General features: G+C 14.2%; 1 protein-coding gene across 1 annotated transcript, besides 30 other annotated features; it reads left to right on the forward strand. All coding sequences in view use genetic code 6, as the record gives it.

Moving 5' to 3' along the window:
• Positions 1–53: a microsatellite.
• Positions 54–728: 675 nt separating this feature from the next.
• Positions 729–770: a microsatellite.
• Positions 734–786: a microsatellite.
• Positions 787–813: 27 nt separating this feature from the next.
• Positions 814–871: a microsatellite.
• Positions 825–877: a microsatellite.
• Positions 878–989: 112 nt separating this feature from the next.
• Positions 990–1,083: a microsatellite.
• Positions 992–1,049: a microsatellite.
• Positions 994–1,053: a microsatellite.
• Positions 1,010–1,079: a microsatellite.
• Positions 1,084–1,613: 530 nt separating the features above from the next.
• Positions 1,614–1,650: a microsatellite.
• A 1,068-nt stretch (positions 1,651–2,718) lies between these two features.
• Positions 2,719–2,770: a microsatellite.
• Positions 2,771–4,349: 1,579 nt separating this feature from the next.
• Positions 4,350–4,410: a microsatellite.
• Positions 4,354–4,421: a microsatellite.
• Positions 4,374–4,408: a microsatellite.
• Positions 4,417–4,458: a microsatellite.
• Positions 4,459–4,866: 408 nt separating this feature from the next.
• Positions 4,867–4,924: a microsatellite.
• Positions 4,925–4,978: 54 nt separating this feature from the next.
• Positions 4,979–5,004: a microsatellite.
• A 151-nt stretch (positions 5,005–5,155) lies between these two features.
• Positions 5,156–5,204: a microsatellite.
• A 65-nt stretch (positions 5,205–5,269) lies between these two features.
• Positions 5,270–5,311: a microsatellite.
• Positions 5,312–7,354: 2,043 nt separating this feature from the next.
• Positions 7,355–7,398: a microsatellite.
• A 302-nt stretch (positions 7,399–7,700) lies between these two features.
• Positions 7,701–7,753: a microsatellite.
• Positions 7,754–7,798: 45 nt separating this feature from the next.
• Positions 7,799–7,859: a microsatellite.
• Positions 7,860–8,702: 843 nt separating this feature from the next.
• Positions 8,703–8,739: a microsatellite.
• A 428-nt stretch (positions 8,740–9,167) lies between these two features.
• Positions 9,168–9,248: a microsatellite.
• Positions 9,181–9,253: a microsatellite.
• Positions 9,204–9,244: a microsatellite.
• A 358-nt stretch (positions 9,254–9,611) lies between the features above and the next one.
• IMG5_198710 (WD repeat protein) lies at positions 9,612–10,917 on the forward strand (the record flags this gene model as incomplete). Its single annotated transcript, XM_004024115.1, has 4 exons — positions 9,612–9,705; positions 9,772–9,856; positions 9,911–10,090; positions 10,154–10,917. The coding sequence occupies 4 exons, from the start codon at positions 9,612–9,614 to the stop codon at positions 10,887–10,889; spliced, it is 1,095 nt and encodes a 364-aa protein (XP_004024164.1). The 3' UTR covers positions 10,890–10,917.
• Positions 9,707–9,767: a microsatellite.
• Positions 9,708–9,762: a microsatellite.
• Positions 9,708–9,770: a microsatellite.
• Positions 10,918–11,810: 893 nt separating the features above from the next.
• Positions 11,811–11,844: a microsatellite.
• The last annotated feature ends 761 nt before the right edge of the window (positions 11,845–12,605 follow it).

Raw genomic sequence — 12,605 nt, forward strand, 5'->3', positions numbered from 1 at the left:
ATATATATATATATATATATATATATATATATTATAAATATTTATTATATATAATTAAAAATGTAAATTTTATTTAAATATCATTTTTTTCTTATATTAGAAATGTAAAAAATAAATGATAAAAATTTATAATTTTTATATAAGATTTTTTTTAATAAATATTATATAATAATTAAATAAAATTAATAGAAACATAAATTATAAAATTTTTATCTTAATAACATATTTAAATCCAAAATATTATTAAAAACTAATGTTTTAAAAATAAATAATATAATAATATATATTTAATATATTATCTTAAATTATACTAAAAAAACTATAAAAATCATAAATAAATAAAATATATTTTTTCTTAATATCAATTAGTTAAGTAAAATAAAATTGAAAATCTAATACATCTTCTTAAAAAAAAACAAATAAAATACATTAAATAAATATTTATAATAAAATTATTTAAACATGTTTTTATATATAAAAGATAATATATTAATATAAATTGAATATATTTAATATATAAAAACTTTAATACTTAAAAAACACAATTTAAAAGTAAGTTATTCTAAAAAATAAAAATTATTTGAATTCTATTTTTTATAAGATTTAATTTGAATCCTTGTAATAATTAGAAAAAAAATGCTAAAGTTATCATGAATATAATTTTTGTTTTTGTTTTTAATTAAAGGTGTTAGATAAATATATATATTATTAAGCAAAAGATTGATATTTAAATAAAAATAATAAATAAAAAAATAATATAAAATAAATAATTATTAAATAAAAAAAATCTATTACAAAATAAAACAGAAAATCATATAAAAAACAAAAAATATAAAAAAAAATTCTAAAAAAAATAAATATAAAAAAAATAGTAAAATAATTCTAAAATAATACATATTAACTAATAAAATAAAATATATTATTATTATTTATTTTAAAAATTTTAATAAAAATAAATTAGTATATTTTATAATAGGATAATTATAAAAATAAATATATATAAATTAAAATATCTATAAATATATATATTTATTAATATATATATAAATATATCATTATATATATATATACATATATATCATTTTTATTGTTTTATTATTTAATTTTTTTTAATAAAACCAACTCCATATTTAACATTTGATATTTTCTTATATATTTCTTATTAATTATTAATATTTTAATTTCCACATTAATTTGTTTATTTTCTTTGTAATTGGATATTTTTTTTAATCATTATTTGATTAATAATTTTTTATTAATTAATAATCTTATCAAGGTTATTATGTGTAAAAAAATGTTTATAAATTTTTAACTTATCAAAATAATTTAAATTATTTTCTTAATTTTAATTCTATGATAAGCTCATTTTTGATTATAGTTCATTTACAGCATTTTTAAAATGTTATTCTATATTATTTTACACCATTTAAACTACCTAATCTTAAATTTTTTCTGATTAATTAAGCAATACTATTTGACTTGATTCTCTATAAAGATGATTTTTTTAATATTTTATCTTTTTTAATTAACTCTGAGTATAAAAGTTTCATATAACTTAATGTATTAATTGAAAATGTATTTTTTTTAATTTAATAAACAACAAAAATATTGATATATACAAAAAATAAAATAAATATAAAAAAAAAAATACAAAGAAAGCCTCCTTTAAATTTTATTTTTCTTTGAAATAAAATTCTTTCTTGAAATTCGGAATAATTTTTTTTAAAACTAAAAATTATTTATTTGGATTATAATGTGAATTATTACAAAATTAAGCTTAATGTTCATTTTAATTACACAAATAACATTTAAATTTAATATCACTTATATCTCTTTAGAATATTATTTTTTCTTTAATCTATTAATATTTTTCGAAATCAATTTAATTTTGTTTTATAATATCTATAAAGTCCTTCCTTGAAATTTTATATAAAGTAGACAATTTTACACTTCTTGCAGAAGCCGATCTAGCAAGTCCTGTAAAAAATGAAATTTCTCCGAAAATTTGATTCGGTCCGAGTGCTTTTACAAACCCTCCATTGTTATTTTATGATAATGTATTATAAAAAATTTCTATAATACCATTTTCAATAAAATAAATAGACGAATCATCATAATATTCATTTTTAAAAATTATTTCATTTGGAGAAACTAGAACATCCTTCATTATATAAATCATTCTATATAAGGTTTTTTAGTAAAAGTTTTATTTAAAAATATTACAATTATTTATAATTTTAGAATTTATTTCCTTTGTTATTTCCTCTTATAGTTTATTAGATAATTTGTATAATAATTTATATCTTCATTTTCTTTATCTCTATTTTTCTATTCTTAAGATAAAAATTGTAAATAATTTATAACACGACTTTTAAATTCTTAATTAACTCCTTTAGGATTTAAATATCTATTTAAAAAAAAAATATTAAATATATATAAATAAATAGAAATAATATTTTGATTATTCTATTTATTTACCTATTTAAAGTATTTATATTATCATTTAATTCTAATGATTATTTGTAAATTTCTTATAATATTTCCAATATTATTTATTGAATATGCAAATAAACAACTCATTAGTATCATATTTATAGTTGCATATAATATTTCGTAAGTATTTGTAGGCACAATATCCCGATATCCAACTATTTTTTCAAAAAAACAAATAAATTAATACTAATTAAAAATATTAAAAAATTAATAACTAAAAACTAAATATATAAATATATATAATTATATATATATATATATATATATATATATATATTTATTTATTTATTAACTAGTAGTCTTAGTGGTTATTCACCAATAAAATGAATAAATATATTAATCAAACCAATATGAATTTATTATACTAATTTTTTACATCCATGTTTTTTAAAAATACTTTGTTTTCCTAAAATTGCAATTTAGTGCCATCCAATACATGCTTTTTTTATTTATTAAATTAATAAATACATATAAAATACTTATAATTATATTAATTTATAAATTTACATTTATGAGCCACAATTATAACTAATATTAATTATTCAAATAATTAAACTAAATGCTTCATTTAATTCAAAAAATTAATTAAGCTCAAAATTTCGTTTTTTTAGATTAAATGCTTAAAAACTTTACTAAATGTACTGTATTATATAAATATTCAATATAAGTGTTTTACTAATTTTTCTACTTTAAGTTATGTGTGTTAATACTTTTTAAAGTAATTAAAATAATTACGATTGAGTCTAATATAAAAAAAGACTTTAAATATTTATTAAAAATCTAATATCTCTAAGTAATAACTGAATCTTTTTCATAAAAAGCACTATTAAAAGTAATTAAAATATCAAATATAGTTAAAAATAAAAAAAATATCATTGCAAAATTACTATATATGGTATCTTAATTATTATTATAAAAACATACTTTAATCGAATATGAATATAAAAAAACAAAAGCTAATATTAAATAGAAAGAATTCCATATAATTGTAAATTTATCCGTAGGATAAAAAACTTTAAATTTAAAAGTAATTTTATATTTTTTAAAGAGTTGGTTTATTTATAATTCTATTTTGCTAACGTATTAATCTTTTACATAAATATATATCAAATCATTTATCATTTCAAATTCGTTTTATTTTAGAACTTTAATATTTCTCGTTTTATATTTATTTAATAATTTATTTATAAATTTAGATACATTTTGTTATTTTATTCGCTATTTTATAATTAAAATATTCTATGAATTTCCTGAATTTCAAAAATGCTGACTAAATTTTTCATTTATTATTTTTATATTGATTATTATTATAAATTTTTTTACTATTATTAGCTTAATTATTTTATTCACTATTAAAGTTAATATTATTATTGTTATTCTTTAATGAGTTTTTTAGATGACTTTAATAATGTTGGTGATAAATATTTTGAAGTAAAAGATAATTAATTTATAAAAATATTCTACCTTTTTTTATAAAAATTTGGCGAATTAACAACACTTTATTATTTAATAAGTAAATTATTATTTAATAGACTATCGAAATAAATATTCTAAAATGATTCTATATCAAATATTTAACTATTTTTTTAAATTAATTTCTCGATATTATCAAATATTACATTTTCTTTCGAATAATCTAAATTAACTTATTCTTGACCAAATTTAAGTTATTATGTTTAAAAAAAATAATCTCTTTAGGATTGAATTGGAAATTATTCATTAAGTTAAATTTAATAATTAATAATGGAATTTATATTTATATTATTATTCATATTTATTTTAAAAAAATTATAAAAATATTTAATATTAATTTATTAAGATAATATAAAATATCAAAAAATGATAAAACCTTAAAGAAAAAAAATATTAAAATATAATTTAAAAAAATAAAATAAAACAAAAATATTAAATAAAATATGAAAATATTATTATTATTATTATTATTATTATTATTATTATATTATTTATATTAATATATTTATCATATTTTTTTTTATATTAATCACCTTAATTATTATTTTTATTTATATATTATTTTATATAAATATTTTTAATAATTTAGAAAAAAATTTATTATATTTAATAAAATTATTTTATTATTTATCAATAGATTTTTATTTTTAAATATATAAAATTATTTTAAATAGTCTATCAAAAATTTTATAATTTAATTTTATTATTAATATAAATATTAAGTTATATATTTAAAAAATTTTTTTTAAACAAATTTATATAATTTTATATTTATTAATATTTTTTTTAATATATATTTATTTATATTTATTAGATTTTTAATTTATAATTGTCATAATTTAAATAGATTTTTTTTATATTAAAAATACATTTAAATTAAATTTTTTATTAAAATATATGTATTAAATAATTTATATATTAAACAATTATTAATTTATTAATAATAATATTATATATTTTTTTTTTATAATATTTATCATTAATTTATTATATTTAATGCTTAATATAATAAAATTATTTATATTAATTATTTATATTTTTACGTTATAACTTTTTATCATTTTTATATTTGTCCTGAAATATAAATTTTATTTTTAATATTTTTAAACACATAAATTTAATTTTTTTAGTAATATATAATAATATAATTTATTTTTATTCAAAAATTTTTATTACAATATATGTATTCATTTCTTTTATTATTTTTATTTTTATTTTTTTATTTTCTTATTTTTTTAATTTATTAACTTTTTTCTCCATTCTTAAATAAAATTAATAATACATTGATATATTTTTTTAAAAAATATAAAATATTATATAAAATAATATAAATAATAATAATAAAGATTAATTTAAATTTAAATTTATTTTATTTTTTAAAAAAAAATAAAATTGTTTTTAATTTCAAATGCAAATATTATTACAAAAGTAGAAAATAATTATTTATCTGTATATATTTGTAAATACGAATTTTTTTATATTATATTAAACATTTAAAATTAATTGTAATAACCATAATCATAATAAAAAAAATAACTTTTGATGAATATTTCATTAGAAACAATTTTACCAATAAAAAGTCAATGTTTTACATGTAAATTGCACAATAAACCTTTATTATTTCTCTGCACAAATGATGAATGTCAATTTGGCTATCAATTAGCTTGTACTTCTTGTTCTGATGACTCTCATAAGAAGCACCAAGAACAAGTAATAAATTTAAGTGACTTTATTGCCGATATAAATAACTAAGTAAATGAGAAATTCGATGATAGTTTTTAAGTTTAATAAAATATATAAAACTTAGCGACTTAAATCAGTAATAATTTTAGTTTATTTAAACAAAAATTGATCATATATTTTGAATAAAGGGACTAAGCTTAAAAATACTTTAAAGATTTTTACGATCAAAATAGTTTATAATTAAAAGAAATTTAACAAAATATTATAGATTTTTTAAGATTTTCTTGCGGATAAAATAGTATAGAAAAGTTTAATTCTTAGTTGCTAAATTTAAAAAAATGCAAAAAATAATTAAATGATTTAAAATTGATATAATTAAAAAAACATTACAAAAAAATTATTGATGAATAATAATCTTTATCAAAACTATTTGATGTTTTCAATTAAATTATTAAAAATTAAAAATTAGATTAAGAAGAAATTACAAAATAACCAATTTATAACTCAATTAAAAGTGAGGGATTTCTAGTCGAATAAATATAAAAAAATATTATTAAAATAAGCGAATTGTTTAAACAATTAAAAGACTAATCTAAAAGAAAGGAATTTATAAATTTTATATAATGGAATTCTGAAACTAGAGAATTAAAATATTGTAAATTTTATATTATATAAAAATTTGTATGGTAAACAAATAACTAAATTAAAATAAATTTTATTATATATATTATAATTTATTATTTTAAAAATAATTATTTAAAAATTTAATAAAATATTTTTTTATTATAATAACAGAAAAAGATAATAAAGACAAAGGAGGGGAACATTTTTATGTATCATTTTCATTAAGTTTAAATAATTTAGAATAATTTCATGAAAACTTCATTTCAAAAGAATTTCTATAACATATTTTGAATATTTTAAAAATCGAAGCTCCTAAAATGCACTTAAAAAAAAATTAAGAAAGAAATAAAATGGAATCAAATGGAAATAAAAGAAAATATTTTAGATTTCATCCTAAGATAGACATTGATATAAATTAAGAATATAGAAAATTCGAAGTAGAAAAAATCAAGAAAAATTATTAGGAAAATAATGTTCTAATTCAAGGAATTCTAAACGATTTTAAAAACTCAAACTATGTAGAAAGTTAAGAATTAAATATATAAAAAGATTAAAGTATAAATGAAAATAATAATTAATAATTTTAATTTAATTTTTTATAAAATGTAAATAATTAAACTATAAATAAATAAAATTAAAGTAATTATATAAATTCTGAAAAAGATATAAATTTAAAAATTGAAAAAACTATAAAAATAAACGACTAATAAATTAATAACACAAATAATAATAATCAATTTTAATTATAGTAAAATTAAATTTTCGAAAAAAATAATGAAAATAATTTATATCAATAATATTATTAAAATGCAAAAAATATACCTGATGTTAAAATTATATAACCGTTCTCATAAATTAAATATATGTAATAAAATCATGAATATTTTCAATAATAATAACCATTATATCCATAATAATATATGAATACTTTAATATATGGAAATTCAACCCCAATTTAATTTTAATAAGGTGTTTATTTATAGTATGCTCTTTAGAGCTAATAATAATTATAATATATTCCTCATTAAAAATAATAAGGATAACAATTATAATAATAATATTTAAATGAAAAATATACATAATTATAAAATCAATAATATTAAAATAATAATAATATTTAAAATATTACAAATGGTAATAATAAAAATTTAAAAATTATAATTAATAATGAAAGTAATTTATTCAGTGAAAATAGTTCACCAAAATAAAGTATTAATATTGGAAAAAACGTATTTTCTTAAAATATTAAAAGATAATAAATATATTAAAAATCAGAAAATTAAAATGATACAAACAAAAGCTACATAGAAGAATATTAAGAAAAAATAAAAAAAATTAAACATAATATTAAATAAGAATTTTGAAAATTAATAATCAATAAAAAAAATATGAGTTTTATTAAAATATATATATTTTTTTACATTTTCATAAATAAATATTAAAATAAATAATCTTAATAATATAATATAATATTTAAATATTATTAATACAAAAAAATTTATAATAAGTATCATTACATATAATAAAAATTATTTATATATAAATTATTAATATTATTATTTAAAAATTATTAAAATATATATTTATATTAATAATTATTTAATCTTTTTAGTTATTTTTTATTTTAGTTTTAAAAAATTATATTATTTTTTATCTTATAATGTTATATTTAAATTAAAGAATGATATTTCATATTATTTATATATTTATAATATTTTCTTATTTATAAGATATTTATAACAAGAAATTTTTTAAGCAATATATTTTATATACTTTTATATTTATTTATAATTTTATTCAAATTTGTAATATTTATTTAGTTTATTATTTTACTTTTTTTCGTTTTACTTTTTACTTCATATAGATAATACTTTATAAAACTTTTAGTCACATTTTCCATATTATTAAAATAATTTATTATGCATAAATATTAATAATATAAGAATATACAATTTATAAAGATATGGAGATCTATATATTTTTTAAATAATAAATATAATTATGAAAATAAAGATTAATAAATAATTTTATTTCTAATGTAAAATAATAAATAATTTAATTTTTCTATAAATTAGTATTTTATTTAATAAAATAATATAATTTTTTTTTTTTAAATAAATTAAGTGTATTATTTTATGAATATTTTTTTTATTTATTTTATATAAAAAAAATGTTTTTACAATTTTTATAATATAAAATAAGTATAAAAATATATTTAAATTTTTGAATATATAATATAATTAATTATTATAAAAATAATATATCAATAATTATTCTTATTTATAAAGAAAATAATCAAATAACTATTTTTTGTATAAGAAATATTCATTTTTAATTTATTTATTTTATTATAAATGTTTAAAATTTCGAAATAAATTTAAAAGACTATAAATTTTAGTTTAAAAAATATTAATATAAAATATATAAAAATATATATATGTATTTATATATTTGTATATATATATAAGTTAATAAAATAATCTCTAAGTTTTTGCTGATCAATGATAAGTTAAAAAAAATAAAAATAAAATAATCAAAATATCTATACCTTAAACATAAAGAGGCATTAAGATTGAAAGAATTATAATATTTTTTTTATTCAATAATAAAAAATAATTTTATTTGATATAAATTTTTTATTTTAAAAACTAAAATAAGGATTTGGTTAATAACATTAGCATTAAATATAAATATAATTATTTTATTTTAAAATTATTTTCATATAATTTTAAAATTAAGTTTTATTTTTATTAAAATTTCTATTATTTTATGTTTAAAATAAATATTAATTTTAAAGTAATAATTTTCTTTTATTTTATATATTAAAATTTATTAAATTACATAAATAAAATACATATATAATTGTTTACTTTTAATTTTAAAATTTTATTCTCAAAAATAAAGAATTATTAATAAAATAAAATTCTTAAAAAAATATATATATATATTAAAATATAAAATTTATTAAAAAAATAGATATGAATTAATTTTTTTATTTATTTTAGTTTTATAAATTATAAAAATAAATACAAAGAATAAAAATATTAACTATAAATAATATAAAATTAATCTTTTATTAAAAAAACTAAAACATAATTTTATATTAATATATAAAATTTAACAATTTTAATATTTAAAATAACACTATTATTAAAAATTCAATACCAATGGATAACTAAGTAATAGAGCCTCCTTTATATTTTGCCGAAGACCATATTTTTGGTTTAAATTTTCATCCAAATAAAAATCTTTTATCATGTTCAATGGTAAATGGTTGGGTCAAAGTGTAAAAAATTTTTTAAAATAAACAAATTAATAATCAAAAAAAAAAAAAAAGAATGGAATATAATTCTGACGATGTAAAAGACGTATTAATTTTAAAGCATCATACATAATCTACTCGTTCATGCAATTTTTCTCCTAATGGTTTACGTAAAATAAAAATAATAAAATAAAAATAATTAAAAATAAAAATAATATAAAATAAAATAAAAATAGTATTATCATCAGGTTCTAAAGATAATTCAATAGCAATAATAGATACTAATGGCTAAATAGTATTGCATTAAAAAAATGCTCATAAGTAAAAAATAAAAAACTAAAAAAAATAAATTAAACCTTAAAAAAAATAAAATAGAGAGCCAATAAACTTAGTATAATTCCTAAATGATGATGTATTAATAAGCGGAGATGACAATGGTACTATAAAAATTTGGGATTTAAAAAGTTCCTAATGCGTATATGAAGGTAAAGAATAAACAGAAACAATTACAGGAGTAACAGTTTCTTAAGACTTTAATTTTTTATTAACAACTTCGTAAAAATTATATATATTACATAAAAAAATACACATATATATATATATATTATATAAATGCAGATTAGATGGATCTTTAAGTGTATATGATATTCGTAAAGCAAATAGTTCAAAAGATAAATTATATGCATTAAGTGATTGTATGGAGGAAGATTTAACTTCCATATGTTTAGTTAAAGATGGCAAATTTGTTGCTACTTCATCTTCTGAAGGCAATATTTTATTATTTAAATGGGATTGGTTCGGAGATTTTAAAGATAGGGTATTATTGAATACAGCATCAATTGATACGATGATTAAATTGGATGAAAATACGCTTATTACAGGAGGGGAAGACGGATTTGTGAGAGGAGTGAGTGTTTTTCCAAACAAGCAATTATAAATATTAGGAGAACATGAAGAAGATGACAATTTCCCAATCACGAAAATCGCGTTGTCGCATTGTAAAAATATACTAGCATCGATTTCACATGATAACAGTATAAAATTTTATGATGTTTAACAATTTGTTAATAAAAGAATGAAAATTGGACAAAATACTTGGGAAGGATATGTTAGTGGCGATGAAAATGAAAGTAATAGTGTAATTGATGAGGAAAATAAAAGTAAGAAAGGAGGTAAGAATATAGAAGAAAATGATAGCGAATTTAGTGATATTGAAGAAGAAGATAATGATAATGATGATGAAAATGATTAAAAAAAAGATAAAATAATTAATAAAAAATTAAGACTTTCTGATAAGGCTTTAAATAAAGTTAAATAAAAATAAAAAATTTAAAAGTTTTTTAATCATTTTTGATTTGTGTGTTATTTATTTGAATTTTAATGTTTATTTTTTATATATATAAATTTAGATTAAAAATATAAAAAAAATAAATTAAAATAATAATAAAATTTATAATATATAATATATATATATATATATCTTTTTATATCTAAATTTAATATTTTAGAATCTTTTTTTTTTTTAATAATTCTTTAATATAATTTAATAAATAAATACATTTATTTGCTAATTTTAAATATACTTTTTATTATTAGCTATTTTTTAGTTTGCTTTTTATTTTATTTTTAATAATTTTTTTAATTTATTAAGAATAAAATAAAGTATCAAAAAAAAAAAAAAAAAAAATTATGGAAATGCTTTAAATATTAAAATTATGTTTTAGTTCTTAAAACAATTAAGAAAGATAAAACGCCGAATAAGAATTAATTTAATATTGTTTGAAATTTCCCTCATAGTTTTTCATTAATTTATTACAATAATTTAATAATGAATAAAATGACATTTTATTCAGACAATTTTCAGGAACATTAATATAGGCATCAATAAGAATTTAAGTTTTTTTTTTCTAAAAAATTAAATAAATAATATTTAATATATACATATATAAAAAGACTGAATAAAATCAATTTCTTTGGAATCTAGTAGAAAATACATAGAGGGAATAAATTAAGATTTTTCTTTTATAAAATATGATTTCAAAAGAACCATTAATATAAAAAACATGTGCAAATGTAAAAAAAAAAAACATATATATAATAAAAAAAATAGGTTATTTCATAAATATGTACTATAGAAATTCCCGAAAACAGATGGGTAAACCTAATTTCAGACCTTTCAAATAGTACATAATAACAAATTGATATATAAATAAGAAAAGCTGCAATTTTAACACTAGGATAAATATGTGATAAATTCAAATTATATAAACTAGGTAAAAAATAAATAAAAAAAAATCATTAAAAAAAAAAAAGGTAATATAATAAAAGATGAAGATAAAGAATAAATACTAACAGGTATATTATTAGGTTTAATGTAAAATCAAAACGATTTAGAAATAAAAAAAAACAGTTTAACAGCTTTAGGGGACTCTTTAGATTTTATGTAAGAAACAATTTTGAAAACTAAATAAATATCAGATTTATGTACAACCTAACTTTTTGAAACTTTAAAACACGAAAATATAGAAATTTAAAAAAAAGCTTTGTAAATAACAATAGATTATGTTAAAACAATATATACAATTCTTGAATTTTACATATAGCCCCTTTCTTAAATAATAGAACCTTTTTTAACTAATCCCAATGAAGAGTTAGCTTCTCCAGCAATCGAAATATGGACATCTTTAGCTACTGAATATATCGAAAGAAAAAAATTAAATAATAATGGCAAAGAATAATTAAGAATAACAAAAAATTATATGAATAATGTAAATTTCATATGTTTAAATAATTATCATTTAAATCTAATTTAAGTACTTTTGACAGATTTATTAATCCCGAACGAAAATATATAAGAAAGCGCATTAAAAGCTCTTTCCAGTATTGTCGAAATTGTAGGAGATTCATGTTTTTAATTATTTTAATGTTTCATTAATAATACAATTACTAGTGAAAATTTAATTTATAGAAAAAGTGCTATTTTAGCTTTAGAATGTGTCCTATAAGGAATTAGTGAAGAGGAAATTTCAAAAGCAATTAATAATAGCCTTCCCTTCTATTTAGAATAATT

The sequence above is a fragment of the Ichthyophthirius multifiliis genome (genome assembly GCF_000220395.1).
Source record: "Ichthyophthirius multifiliis unplaced genomic scaffold scaff_1120509251414, whole genome shotgun sequence".
NCBI lineage: Eukaryota > Ciliophora > Oligohymenophorea > Hymenostomatida > Ichthyophthirius > Ichthyophthirius multifiliis.